Source organism: Antedon mediterranea, chromosome 2 (genome assembly GCF_964355755.1).
Source record: "Antedon mediterranea chromosome 2, ecAntMedi1.1, whole genome shotgun sequence".
Lineage (NCBI taxonomy): Eukaryota > Metazoa > Echinodermata > Crinoidea > Comatulida > Antedonidae > Antedon > Antedon mediterranea.
The window spans coordinates 14,989,056-15,010,288 of NC_092671.1; the positions used below are offsets into that span (position 1 = coordinate 14,989,056).

Genomic DNA, 21,233 nt, shown 5'->3' on the forward strand with positions numbered 1-21,233 from the left:
CTCGGCTACTGCATGCTTTTAGTCATGTTAATTTCGTTCTTTTTACAAATACCACGCGTCATGGGAACATCAAATGCGTTTCCAAAATAATAATAAAAAGACAATGAATTAGTAAAGTTACAATATTGTTTAGTACATTAAACCCCACACAGTTAGGAGAATGGATGTCATTTTAAAAAGTGAGTTAAGAGTAATGATAATGATACCTTAACCAGCACATAAAACTCAACACAGAAAGTAGGAATATCCCATTTTCCCCCCTGACTGCACAGTTATTTCCCCAGGACAAGCCCCTCTCGGACGGCATCATGTTTGGAGCTGGGAATAACTGCAGTAACTGCAGCTTTTCCTGTCTGTTAGCTATCTGTACAACCCTTTCTCCCCTGACTGACATGACACCGTACGAGAAACGTCTGGGCAAACTTACAGTTCTCTGCTACAGGTTTGAGGCCTCTTCATTCTGTATCCTTTCTGTAAAAAGTTTAACAAGTCGTTTGCCTTCTTTCCGGCATATGGATTCTCACCTAATAAAAAATAAAGAACAATACATTAATCAATTAGTACTTACTTCAGAAAATTAATGGTCCATTAAATGGAATTCATCGACCCGAGATTACATTTAAACATTTTCGTTCTAATTTATATCAACACCATTCATTGATGGTTTGTTTGCTATTTTCATGGTTTTGCTTTTAATGAGTTCGACCATTATGTCCATTGTAGGACCACATGTTTCCTCAAAACACATTTCTTCCATAAATTGCAATTTCACCACATTTGGCTGAAACACAAAATATTTACAAACTAGTGTACTTTTTCATTTGGTATCATCATTTCAATTTTAAGAAAGTAGGTCTAATGTTGCGGGTTAGCTTAATGTATTCAAAGATAAAAATAGGTATTTTACTATTTTTAAACTTGAATTTGGAAAGTCGGTGTCTCATATGAAGCAATCAAAACTTTGATCAGAAAATAATTTATTAATATTAATTTATATACATTTATTATACCGAATACATCAATACTTGACAAATAAAAGGGTTTTCATTTAAAAATGTGGGTGTCGTATTATTGACTTGCACTTTCAGAGCTTTCATTGGAAAATACTACATCATTAAAAGTTGAATTAAAAGAACATAAAAAGATCAATCAACCTAGTAATAAAATAACCTAAATACCATGTATCGTATGTCGATCAACTTGCAGTCAATAAAATCTAAATTATGTGCGGATTTTAGGTTTATCGTTGGTGGCTATAGAAATAGTCGTAACCCGTAGTTAACCCGATTGTTGTTCTCTCCACCCAACCTTATCGCACCCCCACGGTTGCCTAATTCGATAGGATAAGCTATTATATGTCGAATAGTAACGGTAAGCCTATTAAACTTGACAGTATTTAATGAGAAATAACGAGAGAATAGATCAAATTTTAGTATTATACGATCATCAATTAACATATTAGTTTGCGGGAAATATTCTTAATTGATATATCTTTGCCCGTCGTTTTACCGCAACCGTTTACGTCTTGTAGTTAGCTACTGACTTTATAGACATTTCTTTACACATAAGCTCTATAGGCCTATATCTAAATAACATGACAAGAATAAGGACCCAATTGGAAAATAATCCTATAGGCCTATAAAGGATTAATTGGGTCATCCTGAACTTTTGGTTTTTTTCTTGTTTTGGTAATTTCTTTTTTTGTTGTTGTTACATGTAATGTTATATTCGAAATAAAAACAGCAACATTAACCAATTCGTCATAGCAGGCTCTAAGAAGCGGTACTTAAACTTGCCCCAATGTATGTAGGCCTATATATTTTTGTAGTTTATATTATGCCTATCTTTATTGATAGGCTTACATGTAATTATACCTATAAAGAATACACGCAATCATGATACTGGCCACTTTATATGGGTAGGTGTGGCTGGGCATGTACAGTACCCGTTAAAAAGGATAGAAATATCGCGCCGCTACCTGGATAAAACAGGACCATTACACCAACGTCATTATTCAAGTATTGGTGTGGAACAGGCGTGCACTTGGGCGCGGTACTAGTACCCCGACATTTACACGTAACACTCGTCAGACTTAACTTCCGGTATAGTCATGTTGTTATCAGTCAACGAACTGTAACGTGACAAAACACACATGGAACACATAACACACGCTCGCCAACACAAGTCCAGTTTACACGATTATAAAAAATGTCCAAAACACTCAACTTTTCTTCAATCAGCATGAAACCTAGAAACAGATGATATAAATTCGCGATTGGATATCAGATAAAGAGAACGGCTATTCGTTATAAATAATTAAAACAATCTAGGATATTGTCAATTAATGTTTTGTCCACACAAAAAGATGAGCAACACGATAACTCCTAACAGACGATGTACCAACGATTGGCGCGAACTTTATGTGTACTTTTAACAAACATACGCAGGTTTATTTAATGAAAGTTGACTGCTTGTGATATTTTTATCAATAAGTAAAGAACTTGGAACGAAATTTACGCGGTTACGTCTATACATCTGGTATTTATTTCATAATCTGGCATCGATACAAATAAGTTTACAATTCATTGATCAACTTTTCATATTTCCATTTTCTTTTCTTATTTTACTAATTATACCAAGAAAAGTCTTGTCCAGACCTTGAAGATACATTGTCTTGTTTGACTTGATGATAGAGATTTTTAATCGCGTGCATCACGACTCTACAGCTTACTATGTCGGTCGGTTGGTCGGATGGTCTGTCTGTCGGTGGATCGGTCGATAAACACTAACTCAAATTTGAGCACGCGACTGCAGCCATGTGTATGGCCTTGTTACCAAACAAATAGAATAAGAAAACACATTTTTTTGACAATAACAATAGGCCTATTAGACAGGTTCCATTTCTCAAAAAACGGCCTAGAAAACGAATCAAGAAGCATTTTTGGGTAGAAGCTGGGATCCACTTGATTTAGGATATTTCGACCTCGCTGATTACGAATATGGCGGATCCCAAGCGAAATTCGGCCATCTAAGCCCTTAATTTGCATAATTAAAAATGGCGGCCATTTTTTATAATTACCCTATATCTCGAGAACCACTAGTCACAGATAATTAATTTTGGTGTCAAAATGTTTTAAATATATGTTTTTATATTCACTTTAATGACACATTTTTTCAAAAAATTGATGCAAGTCGTATTTCTGACATTTTGACCTTTGACCTTGATTTATCGTATCTCAGTAACAAATAATCGGAGAGACACGAAATATGGCTCAAATTGTTCAGAAACTATACATTCATATTTATTATAATGAAATGTTTTTACAAAAAATGACCGTTTCTACAACTATTGACCTTTGAACTATTAGTCAAATATAATAATATAATAATAATATAACTTTTAAAATTGTGGTCTTATGCATTTTTTTTTCTTTTTAAATTGTTTAAAACATGTGTGTTTCTATCCAGTCTAATGGAATATTTTGTACAAGAATGGCCGATAGTATATTTATTGACCTTTTAACTACAGCATAGGCCTACTGTATACTAAATATAATATAATTGCATAACTGAAATTATTTGTACACAATAATAATTAGTAGAATTATAAAATTCACTGCCATCAAATATGATGTGTTATGATTTATATAGATTTAAAAAGGAATTTGAATACGCAAGTTACATTTTTTTGAAATTTGAAATTAGAAATTACCTGCCATCAATATGATGGAGTGTGCTTATAGATTTTCTAAAATGTGAACATGTCAGCTACATTTGGAAATTACCTGCCATCAATATGATGGATTATGATTATAGATTTAAAAAAGAATTTTTGAACATGTAAGCTACATTAGAAAATTACCTGCCATCAATATGATGGATTATGATTATAGATTTAAAAAAGAATTTGAACACGTCAGCTACATTTGGAAATTTGGAAATTACCTGCCATCAATATGATGGATTATGATTGTATAGTACCTGCCATCAATATGATGGATTATGATTATAGAATTAAAAAAGAATTTGAACACGTCAGCTACATTTGGAAATTGGGAAATTACCTGCCATCAATATGATGGATTATGATTATAGATTTTAAAAAGAATTTGAACACGTAAGCTACATTTGAAAATTACCTGCCATCAATATGATGGATTATGATTGTATAGATTTAAAAAAGAATTTGAACACGTCAGCTACATTTGGAAATTTGGAAATTATCTGCCATCAATATGATGGATTATGATTGTATAGTACCTGCCATCAATATGATGGATTATGATTGTATAGTACCTGCCATCAATATGATGGATTATGATTATAGATTTAAAAAAGAATTTGAACACGTAAGCTACATTTGGAAATTACTTGCGATCAATATGATGGATTATGATTGTATAGATTTAAAAGAAAATGTGAACACGTACGTAAGCTACATTTGGAATGAACATGTTAAGGGCATCAGTTAAGATCATTCATGCAAAGGTTTCCGTCATCTTTAGCGTTGTTACAGCGGCATAAAGCTGTACATGGTAGTTTTGACTTCTTGCACCTACATCTATTGGTTATGCATCCTGTCTTGCATCCACAATAAATCATCTCTAACGAAGCAGTAGGAATAGCTTCATTTTTCAGAAGCACTGGTTGAAGTTTACCATTAGATAGCTCCCAACCAAAATATGTTGGTGATGGCAAATGCTGGATTGGCGATACAGCTTTTTTCCATACGAGTGCTTGGAAGTGTGCTCTTTTTATATGTTGGTGCACTGCATCGCTTGTTGGAGGTAATGTCCCTTTTTTTTAAAGCCTAACTTTATTGGTACTTTTAACTTGACCAACACCGTAAACGTAGCAAATGAATCTTTCCGATTTCATAATAACTTGGTCACTGATAGGTTTTCTCCCAGGTCTTTAATTAGTTCATACCTTTTATTAATACTTCCCATGCCGATGCCTTTGAGTGACCACTTAGATATGAGCAGTGAAGAGTTAAATTACTGTATGTATGTATGTATTAATGTAATTTAACTCTTCCCTGGATATGAGTAGTATCGCATCCACTAATAGTGTGGAATGGAATCAGTGCTTTTGCAGAACCCTCGGGCAAGGCTTGAAAAATGTCTTTTATAGATACTTTCTTTTTTTGGATGTCCCTGTCATCATCCATTTGGATACCATGCTTTGGTAGTGAGACACTAGAATCACTAGTACGTCTGTATCCCTAGAAGCAACTACAACTGTGTCGTATCGGACATTGGCAGCATGACAAGTCTCGTGTCCGATTCTTCATGGTCTGACCAGAGACAACGTATTCGTGTAGAATTTTGATGATTTAACAACTTCTTTCATAAATCCACCAGCTGTGACAATTTCTTTGTCTATAGGAGCTTGACGAATCAACTCCTCTGATAGAAATCGTGTCAGATCTGCATTATTATCTTGTAATGCCAACAAGTTTGAACAGCAATTTGGCAGCGGTATTTCACCACTTTCTATAATTCGACGAATTGGTCTCTGTGTTTTGGTTCATCTTTGTCTGGTGGTGTCCTTTATCGACAGTTTTAAGTTAGGCATGCCATGTTAAAAAAAAAACAAAACCAGAGGCATTACCTCCCAACAAGCGATGCAGTGCACCAGCATATAAAAAGAGCACACTTCCAAGCACTCGTATTGAAAAAAGCTGTATCGCCAATCCAGCATTTGCCATCACCAACATATTTTGGTTGGGAGCTATCTAATGGTAAACTTCAACCAGTGCTTCTGAAAAATGAAGCTATTCCTACTGCTTCGTTAGAGATGATTTATTTTGGATGCAAGACACGATGCATAACCATATAGATGTAGGTGCAAAAAGTCAAAACTACCATGTAGGCTACAGCTTTAATATGCTACTGTAACAACGCTAAAGATGACGGAAACCTTTGCATGAATGATCAAAACTGATGCCCTTTACATGTTCATTCCAAATGTAGCTTACGTGTTCACTTTTCTTTCAAACCTATACAATCATAATCCATCATATTGATGGCAGGTAATTTCCAAATTTCCAAATGTAGCTGACGTGTTCAAATTCTTTTTTAATTCTATAATCATAATCCATCATATTGATGGCAGGTACTATACAATCATAATCCATCATATTGATGGCAGGTAATTTCCAAATTTCCAAATGTAGCTGACGTGTTCAAATCCTTTTTTAAATCTATAATCATAATCCATCATATTGATGGCAGGTAATTTTCAAATGTAGCTTATGTGTTCAAATTCTTTTTTAAATCTATAATCATAATCCATCATATTGATGGCAGGTAATTTCCAAATGTAGCTGACATGTTCACATTTAAAAAAATCTATAATCATACTCCATCATATTGATGGCAGGTAATTTCAAATTTCAACAAATGTAACTTGCGTGTTCAATTTTTTTTTAAATCTATATAAATCATAACACATCATATTTGATGGCAGTGAATTTTATCATTTTACTAATTATTATTGAGTATAAATAATTTCATAGTTATGCAATTATATTATATTAGTATATATATATATATAGTATACAGTAGGCCTATGCTGTAGTTTAAAGGTCAATAACCATACTATCGGCCATTCTTGTACAAAATGTGCCATTAGACTGGATAGAAACACACATGTTTTAAACAATTTAAAAAGAAAAAAAAATTCATAAGACCACAATTTTCAAAGTTATATTATTATTATATTATTATATTTGACTAATAGTTCAAAGGTCAATAATTGTAGAATCGGCCATTTTTTGTAAAAACATTTCATTATAATAAATAAGAATGTATAGTTTCTGAACAATTTGAGCCCTATTTCGTGTCTCTCCGATTATTGGTTACTGAGATACGATAAATCAAGGTCAAAGGTCAAAATGTCAGAAATAAGACTTGCATCCATTTTTTGAGAAAATGTGTCATTAAAGTGAATATAAAAACATATATTTAAACATTTTGACACCAAAATTAATTATCTGTGACTAGTGGTTCTCGAGATATAGGGTAATTATAAAAAATGGCCGCCATTTTTAATTATACAAATTAAGGGCTTAGATGGCCGTATTTCGCTTGGGATCCGCCATATTCGTAATCAGCGAGGTCGAAATATCCTAAATCAAGTGGATCCCAGCTTCTACCCAAAAATGCTTCTTACATCATATTTCAGAGGAAATAGAACTTGTCTATATACTTATGATGTTCTTTGACATGAGTAATATTGTTATTTTTTGAGAGAGACAGTGTATAGAAATGTAAAACATTGTAATATTTGTAGTATAAAGTTTACTGAAGGACAGAGTAAATCATTCGAAATTGTTTAACAAATATATTATCAACACCCGAAATGATTGATGCATTTGTTTTCATTTTGAATAACTCTCAGACGCTAATATGGCGCTTTTAAAACATTTTAAATATTCTAATTGAACATATTCTAAAATTCTTAAAATACAATGCTTTTGTCGGCCTATCACCAGTTGAACCTTTGTTTAACTATCTGATTTATTTGTCGATGCATTGGTGGATATTATATATTTTTATGAAGATTTTTGTCACAATTTTAATTTATTTTATTTATTTAAACCTAAACTTTAACCATGTAATTATAATTGTTTTAAAAAAACTATACAATTTGTACAAGAATGTTTAAATTATAATATTATTAACATTTGTATAATATATTTGATTTAAATATAGGCCTACTTTAGAATTTTTTAAATGTTTAAATAGTTGTCACGCCGGTGTTGCCCAGTTCACCTTCAGATTACATGGACGTGTTTAGCCACGTTTATTTACCCCCGTTTATTTACCCCATTTCCCTTACTACGCAGTATTTAAATTGTCACGCCGGTGTTGCCCAGTTCACCTTCAGATTACATGAACGTGTTTAGCCACGTTTATTTAATCTATTTCCTATACTACGCAGTATTTAAATTGTTCTTGTTCTATATTGAATAAAACATTGATTGATTTTTTTTCTTTGCAAATCCCAATTTTTATTATTATAAAAATTGATTCAAATTGTTTCCTAAAAAGTATTTATTTGATATGGTCTCGTAGTAATTCATCAAGAATATTTTCTTGACAAGATTTCAAACTTTGCTCAATGTTTTGTTCCATAAAATTAGATAATTGCATTTTTGTATTTGTAGTCATTAATTAGAAATTAACTGTTACGAAATATTTTAATATAATAAATATTTTAATATAATAAATAACCAAGAAACAATGTGGAATCAAATCAAACAAATACTTTGAACAATGCTTGAAGTTTGCTACTCAAAATACAATTTTTTAGATTAAGAATGACTGAACACACTTTAAATGGTCCACGAAGATGGAATAAACTTGATGACAGTTTAAAACCGCTAAATCAATATTTTTCTTTAGAAAAAATTAAAAGGTTTTAATTATAAATTACTATTAACACTTAGGCCTATTCGTACTTTAAAATAAGTTGTAAGCATTTTTTTCTCAAAACTGTTTGTTGTTTTGTTGTTGTTATCTTTGGGATTCTGAAGTAAATGTGACAAGAAACTTGTTTCTTTTAATACCGTACAGGATAATAATGGTCCTTAAAATGTCTTAATTATATCATATGTATTGTTATTTTCTATTATTGAAATTAATAAATATTCTTGCAATATAAACATCACACGATATTCCTGAAAATTCCACTCTGCTATTCACACGTATGAAATATAATCTTAGTGATTAATTCATTTTACTTAAGTGTTTGCTTTGATTGATTGATTGATTATAAAAAAGATCTTAACCAATTATTTACTGGATATCATTCAATCATATTCAGGAAATTATTCCACTTTAATAGCCAAGTGCTAATTGCCTCATAGGCCTACACATTTTCTACAACTTTTGAATAATTGCAATTCTTTTAGTTCGCTAATTATTTTCTCATTATTCAATGATTTTATAAATATTGGAATATCGTTTTACTTTTTTAACCTTTAGTACAAATTCTGATGAAATTCAATGCAAAAGTTCGCGCCTTTGTTTTTACTTATTCATTTTTTGAAATAACAGAGGTTTTTTTTATATTAAAGCAGCTCATTGGTCCATCATTTTTTTAGGCACGGCGTAGCAACTCATGATTGAATAGAGTTTTTGGTAGAAATCTATATATATAATTTATTATATATACTTGTTGAATTATTTTTTTCTGGTGGAACTAGCCTTAGAGCCCTTTGGACTTATTTATGTTTCTCCAGCATAAGTGCATTCTACGTAGAAAAAAAACCTGTCATATTATTTCACTATGATGTATCTTATGAAAATAAAATTGAATTGAATTGAATAGTGTTTTTGGTAGAAAAAACTTGGAATTTATTTAATTTAGCTGCTTAAACACCAACTTTGAATTGAACCGGGTTAGCACAAAGATTGTGCTTTCAAATTAGGCCTAAATTCAAATATTTTGTATTGCATAGTCGTACGGTAGTTTATTGCCCAAGAAGAACAAAAAATAATCAGAAACTCTACTAAACTTACTTAACTTAATAAGTTGCAAATATAAACCAGTGACCTGTATGTTAAAGATTACAGACCATGTATAAACAACACAGCGTGACCTTACATGGTCCCACGCTTGGGAGAAGAACACACATTTTCACAAGTGGACCAGAAAAACGAGTTAAAGTCGTCTAGGCCAGGACCACCCCTGATATACCAACGGGAAAATCTATACCTTAGAAAAGTGCACATGGGTTAATGTGCCGCATTAAAATGGATACATTTAACAATAGAACTTACAGACTCAAAGTGCCGACAGTGTTTCTGGGTTTTTTGGGGGCAAATCAAAATGTGACCTTATTTCGAAACCATCTTTACTGACAAGTTCTCCTGTATATTATTAATATAATAATACATTAAACGACTTTAAGTATTGAATAAGGAATTAGGTTTCATTTACTAAAATGTGTTGGTAGGCAAGGTGGTTGTTGCTGTTATTTTCGTTGACTTCATAGCCTCTTCAATAACTACAACTCGACCTCAACCTACGCCTACATTTTTAAACGTACTACCTGATCATATGCAGCAGACATTACGAAAGAAAATACGAATACATGACTTGAACCATTTGCTCTCTTGCGTACGCAGCGGATAAGCAACAAACATATGCGTGAAACATCTGTTGATGCAGGCCATCGTATGGACACTGTGCGCCATTTGTGTGTCCTCAACAACTGACTCATGTGAACTCATGTGAAAATAAAGTTGATTAACGTTGACACGACATTCCATTACAGTTAGAACTTTTACTTTTACGGCATGGACAGTGGAAGCACAAAATATTTACATATAAATATGAAATGTCGTTAATGAGTTATATTTTATTTTTCTCAATTACATTATTATAACTCTCGTCTAATACGCAGGCGTATATTTGTATTTAAAACACTGACGAGAAAGACAGTATTAAACAAAATATATTTTTGAATTAAACGTAGGTCTACTAGGTAGTTTACAGACAATGATAAACGGGGGTGTGACCCACTGTTGAGTGATTGCATTACAAGAATATTCTGCTTGGTTATAATTAAAATCAAATATGTTTTCAAACGTCATTAGCCTACGGCACGCTACCAAACTTTAATAAAAGTTTATGATTTTTTAGTGCAGTGTCTACCAGTTTATAGTAATATTTATTATTTAGAAAAATATTCACATTTAGTCACTACAAATAATACCATAACCAACATAAACTGTTTTCAATTATATGCAACAACCGGGTATAAATAGAGGTCACATTTAACTATATGAATTTGTGACCTTATTACAATTCGAACTTTTATGACATTTTGCTCTAAAAATAGTACATTTTTTCTTTTAAATGTTTATCGATTCATCAGAACAACGGGAAACATTTATAGAACTGTTTATTTCAAACTTCATTCATTTAATTATTAGGTCACGTTCGCGTTTTTTTTTAATGTAAGAAAATGTTGATAATTCAATATTAATTTACAAAATATAGGCTAATTTGTAATTACTTTATTTGAAATTATATGTCTTGATGTGTAAGATGATTGTGATAAAAAACATTGCATGTGACAGGGTAGCGTACTTCTACATCATGGGTTAAGTAATTCCCTAATGACTTAACCGTTGGGGCTCAAAATATGTAATATCCGTACGAAGAACATAAAACGTTTTTATTTGTTTGATATTGATTATAAAATTCCAATGATTTATACAAAAACATGTCCATATCTGATGTGTGTTTAAATTACCCATAACATTAAGCCGTGAATACTTTGGCTTACAAATAATGAAAAATAACCGATAATATTCAGTATTTTTCCACTCATAATAATAACCAATATACAAACCAGACCAATTATACATTTTGGAGACGGCAAGTATTTAGGCCTACTTATATTTGAACTACTGATCAACCATTTAAATTGGAAGATAGCCAAAAAGCAACAAACTTCACGATTCAATTCATTTTATTAAATTTATAATTGACTTTAACTGTTTTACGTAGGGTAAAAATCTATCCAATTTGAAATGAAATAATTAGGGCTCAGTTATGTATATGTTATAATTTTATCTGATAAATACTACCTTTTACCTAATAATAATAAATGTAAATAATGAAAATATATATTTTGGTAGTGAATTATACGAAATAATGGTTACATTAAAATTTAGATGTCACTATTAAAATAGTTGTATACCGTATAACCGTGATTATAAAAACCAAAAAAGTTATTCGTTTCTGAGGGCGCACTCGATTTAGGCCAACATGAATAATACTGTTGACAGAAACGGCAATTTGAGTCATGATAATGTGTTTGCAACAATTGCATATTGTTGTCTTTTTTTCCAGATACAAACTAAATAGGCCTACATAAACCAAACACATTTTGATTTGTAAACGTAAGTGATTAGGCATACAATAATGCAACAAAAAACTGTGAAAACTTAGCGGATAGTTTTCCAAACAAAGACTTATGGATTGAACATGCTAAGTCATTGTAATACTTAAAAGAAACTGTTGAAGGGGCAGAGCAGCAACATCTAGGGCCGGCCTTTACTAATTTGACAGGATTTTCGTTCGACACGAACGGGACAGATTGTTGGATACGTCAACTTTTGTTTTGCAATAACAACATTATTCAGACAAGGTTTTTTTTTAACATCGTTGTGATTTGTCTGCGGTGGCGTAAATTAACAGCTTTTGTTTTATTCAGAATCACTTGTAAAGCATGGCTCACATTATACAGTAGTCTTTATTATTTATCAAATTGAAATATATCAATTCATAAAATGTCACTAGCACGCAGATAGAAAGATGACTCTCTCAACGATTCTTTGAAATACCGTACATCGGAGACTAATGTTATAGGTCTATTATAGTGTGCCGGTTAAAATTGTGTTAAAATTTATTTGTAAGACAGTTAATATAAATATTTAGAAGTAGATAGGCCTAATATCCATTTTACTAGAAAACCGGCTCAGCTCTAATAAAAATGTGCACACTGGGTCCAGTAGGCCTACTCAATTTGAGAACCTCACTTGGGTGGACATTAAATGTGATGTTCGTTGACACATGAGGGTGTGGCCATTATTACATAATGATCATTTTGAAACAAACAAAACAAAATTTACTGCGGACATTTTTAAGTGGCATTTTGAGATTAATGGGAATCCCATAAGAGTCACAAATGTTGAATAATATAACGTGACTGCACTTGCAATAAACCTATTTTTATATGAAACAATAGCTATTTAGAATACACAACAAATTCTGGATAAAAAATGTGTGTCCCCTGAATTGGGGTTGTTTTTATAATATTAACACGTTATATTAATAATTATATTGACACTTGGTCTGTTTCCATTTAATAGCATGGTCCTGAATATGGGTGTTCAAAATAAAAGGTTCTACTGAAATACTAGGCCGAAATCGTGCTGAATTTCCTTTTTTGCATTTGTCATGAGCTCTCTAACGCGTTTTCGTACCCCTTGTTCCCATTTATACACCTGCTCATGAACATGTCACGTGATAATGCGTTAAAATTACGTTTTATTAACCAGCTATGGTTTCATATTTACATTTTACACCGGGGGTTCAGAACGATTCGTGAATACAATGCGAATGTAAATCTGTCGATACCAGGTAGAAAGTCTGAAACGGGGACACGATAAAACCGTAAAGGTTTTCAAAACAATCATTATGTCATTAAAGCAGTAGTGAATGATTTACAACCGTAACCATAAATAACGTCTTTCCTTAAAAAAAAAAAAACAACCGGAATGTATGTACAGGAATGTTGTGCAAACTGGGACACCTCCGGAAACCCCAGAACGTGAATCAGTGTTCGGAAGTGGTCAGGGGTGTCCTGGGAACCATAAATACTCGCGTTAAAAGAAGTACCTGTGATCCTATTGTCAAAGATTGCGGTCATGCGACTTAGATTGCCATGCTTCAGTGATCTGACAATTAGAATTTAATTACGGTAAACGTCGTGGAATGACAGTTGACAGTTTTTTTTTTTTAAAGTATAACACCAATTATGCGAAACAAAATATAAATAGGACTCAACTACCTTACAAGTCAATAGGCCTTGTGTTGGTGTGTCTTTTAAAAAAAATATAGGTATATAGTTGAAATTCGCGTACTTGTCTGCCAATATAATGAAAGTATGATAAAATATTATAAGGTAGATAACGTCGGGTCAATAAAATCAAGAAAATGCCTAATTTACTGTGGAAAGGCCGCAAAATATACTCATACATTTCTCAATATATTTTTTGGGTGAAAGTGTGAACGAAATTTCCACAAAAAAAATCAATTGACACATTTCCCTTTTTCAATTATTAGGCCACCCAGCACTTTCTGAACCGGTATCGGGTATTCGCGGTGTTTTTTTTTTATCGACACAACACCGACAATCACCCATTGGAGACGGGTACCTGTCAAAGGTTTAGGCCGTGGTATGACCTGATACGAAAGTGGGAGGAAAATACAGTGGTTACTGTATCCTACAAGTATTTTGAGAACGGAATGCCCAAAATAAGTACAAGCAGCCGCCAAGAGGACGACACAAGACAAACAAATCAGTAGATAAATGTTCATCTACAAGTGCAATGATCTTTGTAGGCCCTATGCCTACCTATTCATTTTGCTGATGGCGATTCCGCCAGCACTTTATTCCCACCTCAAGAATTTTGTTGTTTTGTTCGAATGCTAGAAGTCAAGGATGTTCAGTGAAACCGGCTCAGTCATTTGATATTTCTAATATCAACATAAAGCAATACACAAAATATGTTATTAATAGAATATAGGTGTGTAGTTGATGTTGGTTAGCTTATTGCCGAAAACTCAAATATGACAAGGTCGTAAATTAACTTATTCCTACTATATTTACTTTTACGAATCTTTGGACGTCGACTAAAAATATGTTACCACATTATAAAACGCAACCAATGCACATAGTCCATTGAGGGTAATACAAAAAAATGTAAGCAGCAGTTGCAATGATATAATAGACCCTATATCAATAACGTAACGTCTTGAATAGACCGTGTATATAATGTTAATGATTCTGTACTTTACGAGGTAGGTAATGATTGGTGTTATATTAATTGTTTAAATAAAATAGTGAGGATATTAATATTATTAACACAGATGACACAGATGATGTGATAATTCATCGAATGGGAAATTCAGACGAAATGTTTGAGGTGCGTCCTATGAACAGTCGCCTTTCCTTGTGTGACTTCAAAAGGCCCGTTCCAACTCCTGATTTATTGTGCATCGACCATACAATTGTATCAATTTTCACAAAACCGACAACAGAGAATATCCTAGATCATTTTTCGCTTAGGCCTAGTCTAAGCTTACATAACTTTTGGGGTGTATAATTAATGAAATGTTGTCCGGAAGTCAGTCAAACCGTATGAAGCAAGTTGGATAATGAACAAGTGAAAAACAAACCATGCCAATCTGTCCGCCCTAGTCTTTTGCTAAAATGAAACTGTTTTAATTAAAAACATAGACATTATTTAAACCATTAAGTGCCGGAGAAACACATTACTGTGGTGGTGTCCACGGCCCGTCCGTCGACTTAGTCATGACGTCATTAGTATGTCTACTAGTAAGAAATCATATTGTGATATTGAGTGTGAACAAAATACATTCAACATTAACACAAAATGAAAGTGCTGCAATAGGGCATCATGAATGACGTCAATATTATGCTTTTTTTACAGCGCTTCGAAAAATTAAAACGACTGTTTTGTTCATTAACAATAATATCTTTTACTTGCCTATTCTTATTATAATAGGCTTAATTTAACTTGAGAAAAACGAACTTTTACTTACTTCACAAAACGTCATTTCTCAAAAAAGTATTAACTTTTACCAACAGGTAATTGATTAACGTTATGATAGAAATATTGTTTGTGCAGTATAAACTTGAATTTGACCGGATGTTAATGAAATTGTGTTTTGTTGTAAAGAACGTTTCATAAGAAATTCAAAGTTCACTTGAGAAAGAAAGCTTTTATTGTAAGGAAAATGTGTTTTTGTATTTTACTTACCTCGAGTAGCAATTTCCCACAGTAAAACACCAAAAGACCAGACGTCACTTTTAGACGTGTATAAACCTTCGAATAAAGATTCGTACGCCATCCACCGAATTGGCAGTCGGGCCTAAAAAAAATAACATTATATAATAATATTAAAATATATTGATAATATTGATTAATGCCATTACGTCTATTGGTTTTACTTATATATACACTTTAGGCCCACGGAGTATGACACATATTGAGTGAGTTACCACTGTAGGATCCAGGATATAATATATTTAGCAACGGCACGTATGGTGTGCTACTTGCTTAAAGTCAAATTAAAATCCTATTAACATATCAGACTAAAGATGGCCAGCCAATACTACAGTATATTGTTATTGTACTTTCTTTTTTTTTTCTTATATTGTCAATTGTTGAAGGCGATTTCGTTTAAACAACAGTCAACATGGATTTGACAGCAGCCACCATGTCTCAATTCGGATACGCTCAGTTCCGGTTTATGAAATATTATATGAACTATAAGAGAATACATTGTAATGAAAATAATAATGGTCATTTATCTATGGTTAGTTCACTCAATAACGAACAGTTGTATTGCTTTCTAAATTTAGAATTTTATTTTTATTCATAGCTTGATGGTTTTATCTCTTTATATCGATTTTGTCAAAGCAAAAGGAGGATCTCAATTCTTATTCTCATTTTATTGAATAAAAATCAAACATCAGCCCACTACAGTCGATTTTCAAGGAATAATATATATGTATATATATATATATATATATATAAATGAATGTTTGGTTCAATGTAACCGTCTAGAAAGTGCTCAATACGGTAAAGTAGAGCTAAAATATACGTTAAGTCTGGAAAAGAAGTAAAAACTACAGTTTGGTCTCTACAGGCTTGTTTCGTGAGTCGTGCAACTCACTCATCAGGAGACTATAATGAGAAGAATCAATTACAACGCTGCTTATAAGCACCTTTACTTGTATGTATATATATATATACACACACAAGAGGCAAAGAACATTAATGTATATATATATATATATATATATATATATATATATATATATATATATATATTGGAATAGACTGAACCAAAAATCGTCATAGGTTTTAATAGTAGAGTATTTCTTTAATTAACACTAATGAGCCTCACCCTTTTCTCTGACTTGACGTATGTATCTGTAAACTCACACGTCTGGCGAGAAAGACCAAAATCTGAAATCTTACAGACATGGTTTTCGTCTACTAGTATATTCCTTGCTGCCAAATCCCTATGGATGATCTGTAGAGGGAAAAAAGAAAATAAGAGGTAACAAACGCGACAAATCCCACTGGAAGATGGATGCCAATCAGGGAAACAGTTTTTTCCTTCCACATCGATCATCGTTTTATTACAGATGTCATAATTTTAATCTGTCAAAACGAAATGTGTTTCGCATATCCTCACATCATTCATAATTACAATTATTGGAATTTAAAATACATTTGTTTTTAAACGACTGCCGTATTTATAACATACCGCATAATAGTACGCTGTAACACGTGACCTATAACAATTGCAAGTGTACTTTTTTAATACTTTTCATAGAACGTTTCTATATTAACACTATGTATTCAAAATATCCCTATAACAAGGAATTACCGTATATGATACAATTGCACGGAAAGTTCACACTTTGGCTAGATATAGGTCTAACCAGAAATACAATGTTTAAGAAAAATTAAAATGACCTCTAAAGCCTCAACTACATTCCGACTGTGGTTCCGTGGTTTGTCATTATGAATCGTATAAATTAAAAATAGTCAATGTTGTTACCGCCATTATACCATCAATACGTCATGATACTTTGAAATTAGCAAACTAAAAATAGTAGTTTTAATAGTGAAATTACTAAAAGGATATGATATATAAATTCTTCTTGAATATTTGGTAAAAATCCAGAATTGAGCCATGAAATTTAGAAACATAACTCGAACCATGTTAATGAATCACACTACCATTGGCAACATATAGTACGTCCATTGATATGACATACAGTTGTCAAAACTGGAGTGTTACCAAGTGGAATTGCTGAGCGTGAACGAACTCCACTCATTTTTTTTATAATTTAAATAAAATGATAATAAGTTACATAGGCCTAATATCAGTAAGTAAGTATAGGCATGCATTTTCCATGTATTTTAATGCATGAGACATTTGCCAAGCATGTTTTAGACTCTCTATGGAAAATACTATAGAAGAGCTACAGATAAAAAGAAACCAATTACATAATAATTTAATAAATAGTAATTTCAGTGAATCGTCAATAGCAATTTTGTGTTTTAACAATAATGTATGACAGATAGTGAGGATTGTCCACCTTAAGGAACGTATTCTTAATCACCACCTGTTTACTTACGCAAATTAATCAGACGACACATAAAGCAGACAAGATATGGATAGGTAGTGTCCGAAGACAGGTGTGACTTCATTTTCGTTTATATTTCATTTTCAACATTCAAATTATCAATTTCATTTATATAAATTAAATAATGTTAATGTGGAAACTGCAGATGTTTTTATTATTCATTTTTTAAATATTAGAAGCAAAACATTATCAAAGTAATGTAAGGTTAGAAAGCCAAATATACCCTAGAGCGACGGATGTCAATGTTTTACCTGTGTGAGTGCATTTATAGAAAATAATTTTAGCATCGTGTTATCGATTGAATATTTGCAGAATATTCCTTTCATAAACATTATAAAAAGTATAGTTTGTTCGATTATTAGCGAGGATATGGTTGATAATCTATTTGTATTTTTTATGGTAGATGATAATAAACCCAACATCACTTTTAAATCCAAAAACTTGTACAAGTTCTTTTACTGTACGTTACTAACTTTTGTGAATTAACTAATCAAAATTAGATTATTATTCGTAAGTTGCAAAGCTACACTGACTGTCAGCTTAGTTAAAGAGATTCAATAAAGGACTGTATTACATGCACTTTTGTCTAGTTAAACAAACTATAACATTCTATTTTCATTATGTTTGGAATGTATAATTTGTTACTTAACTAATTCTGATGTGTCACGTCACGTTTTGCGACAATCATGCAACACACAAAAAACCCACGGAAATTGGCAAGAACTCACCCTGAATGGAAAACGACACCAAGTGGAAGTAGAGAATCTCTTGGGAACAAAATGTAAATGAAATGGGAAGATGAATTTGAGAATGAACTCTCGGGTTATAATGATCGGTTTCCACTCTTAAAATTGTTCCTCTCATTTTACGTGATGAGTTTTCATGTAATTATGGAAAACTTACATTTAGTGATGAAATATAGATCATTCCCTTGACAACTTGTAGGGCCATTCGGATAAGGTCTGAGGTTGATAAAATAGAAGTATTCTTTTTAATATTACAGTAATCACCCTCTTCCATTAATACACGGCTTGTCCTCAAGTATGACAGTAATGAACCGTAGTTGGCGTACTCCAAGATTATAACTTCTCCACCTAACAAACATTACAAATATTTAAATTTTCATAATTTTACAAATTATATTTTGTTTGACACTTTGATGCACACGGATAAATATCTATACGCGACGTCAATAAAATGTTACTGGCAAAACCAGTTAATGGGCCGAGTTTAATAAACACTGTAAAATAAAATTATACACAAACATAGTTCTGAAATAATTAGGTAGGCAGTAGTTGTTTTATCAGGCAATGTCTTTTATCATAGATTCATTGTACTATATTGATAATTAAAAAAAAAAATGTCGCATACCAATGCGCGTACATGCCCCAAGAAGACGGATCACATTGGGATGAGGGGGCATCTTCTTCATCAAAGAGAGTTCATTTCTAAAGTCTTGCTTATCAACTTCACTAGCACCCTCTGAAAAGAAAGACAGTCTATCAGACGCGACAAGGATAAATTAACTAAAAACGAGGTCGTTATACGCATTCTCTGCCCGTGACCTAATGTCTTGCCGCTGGTAATGTTTCGCTACATCACTACGTCTATGAACTCTTGAATGTTCACATTAATTAGGGCCAACGTTATACCTACACTGTATCATTATGTTTTGACTACAACCTCGTCCCCTGAGGACACGGTCAATACCTAGCCACCCGAAAACGGGAGGTCGGTCACCGAACAAATTTAGAATACTGTACATATAACTGAACATCCTCGGGCAAACAAAACCTCCACCGGCAAACAAACAAAAACTTGTAATTATATTTATTTTAAACACTGCCTGACCGATAATTAAATGTTTAAAATATGTGACCTTTAAAAGAAATCAGGATACAATGTATCAGTTCATATCGTACGCATCTTTTAACGACCTGTTTGGTTTTATTATTCTCTCTCCACATGAGCACTAATTATTATTTGTCTTGTTATTGTTGGGTTATTCATGGATATTTGTTTTCTCTCACGAGTTAAATATACCAATTGAATAGTATCACTAATAACAGAGAAATTCGGATGAGAATTGTTCATAGAATGTCATTTACATACTGCCAGTTGGACCCGATCAAATTTATAGACAAATTAAATATCTTAATCAACTGCTGTTCCATATTGTTACAATTCAATACAGATTTCTTAATATTAAACTTCAGTATTTTAATATTATGGAAATATATAGGACAGTATAGACACTTTTTTACGGGAATAGCAGGAGATAAATAAAGAAATTTAAACGACTCCGCCCCTTGACATCCTCATAGAGGGTAAAATCAAAAGGCGTTTCCCCTTTTTTATCTGAAAACAAGGAGAGGGCGCTATATTTGTAAATACTGATGGTATTAAATGAAGTTTTCGCGCTGCTCCTTTAGGCAGTTATATTCAAGAGAACGGAAGCATTAGAAAACAGTTATCATGCAGTACGGCAGCTTATAGTTTACTGCGGCTGAAAAAAATGAGAAAACTCGGACTGGGCATGCGCACAACCCAAATCACGTCTGGGAAAAGAGAGTCTATGAAAACATTTGCTGATAAAATATTGAGATGCATGTAGACGGTAGTTATGGTGAAATCACTACCATTACCACTACCATTACCACTACCACTACCACTAAAATAATCGATTTGGTACCTCTCAGTCAACCAACCTTGTAAAGCCTTCACTGCAACGACAGTAACGCCCATTTTTCCGGCAATATTATTAGCGTGTGCTTTATAAACTTTCCCGAATGCCCCCTTTCCGAGCTCTTCTAAAAATTGCAATTTTTCGAACGTGAATTCGTACACATCGTCTGTAATCACTTCATATTCATCCTTAAAGAAAAAAAAAACATTACAATTTCTGCTAAAAAGGAAATAGTTTTGGAGAAGGTCCCTCAATAAAACAATATGGCACATTAGCTTAAAAGTTGTTTTTACTTTTTGCTTTTTTTATTAATTTTTAAGTTAATTGACAATAAATTGGCTTATTCAAATTTGATTTTATTGATCTCTATTTTTTAGACCAGAATACCCATAGTGTTTTCGTTATGTAACGATGTATGTACTGTAACAACAACATTATTACATAAACAATTTAGCATTTAAAACAACGTTACAAGACATGCCTGTTGAAAAGCCGACAACTGGTCATCATATTTAAGATATTCGTGAACTTCGGTCAGCTGTAAAG

The 21,233-nt window shown here is 32.4% G+C and overlaps 1 protein-coding gene across 1 annotated transcript in view; it reads right to left on the reverse strand.

Annotated features, from left to right (window-relative positions):
• Positions 1-21,233, reverse strand: part of LOC140039308 (uncharacterized) — a 42,101-nt gene that overhangs the window by 11,648 nt on the left and 9,220 nt on the right. The window contains exons 9-15 of the mRNA XM_072084912.1: positions 21,169-21,225; positions 20,710-20,875; positions 19,373-19,483; positions 18,905-19,095; positions 16,747-16,875; positions 15,594-15,705; positions 428-524 (exon numbers count right to left, since the gene is read on the reverse strand). Of these exons, the coding sequence (XP_071941013.1) occupies positions 428-524; positions 15,594-15,705; positions 16,747-16,875; positions 18,905-19,095; positions 19,373-19,483; positions 20,710-20,875; positions 21,169-21,225 (863 nt within the window). The remainder of the gene's footprint in view (positions 1-427; positions 525-15,593; positions 15,706-16,746; positions 16,876-18,904; positions 19,096-19,372; positions 19,484-20,709; positions 20,876-21,168; positions 21,226-21,233) is intronic.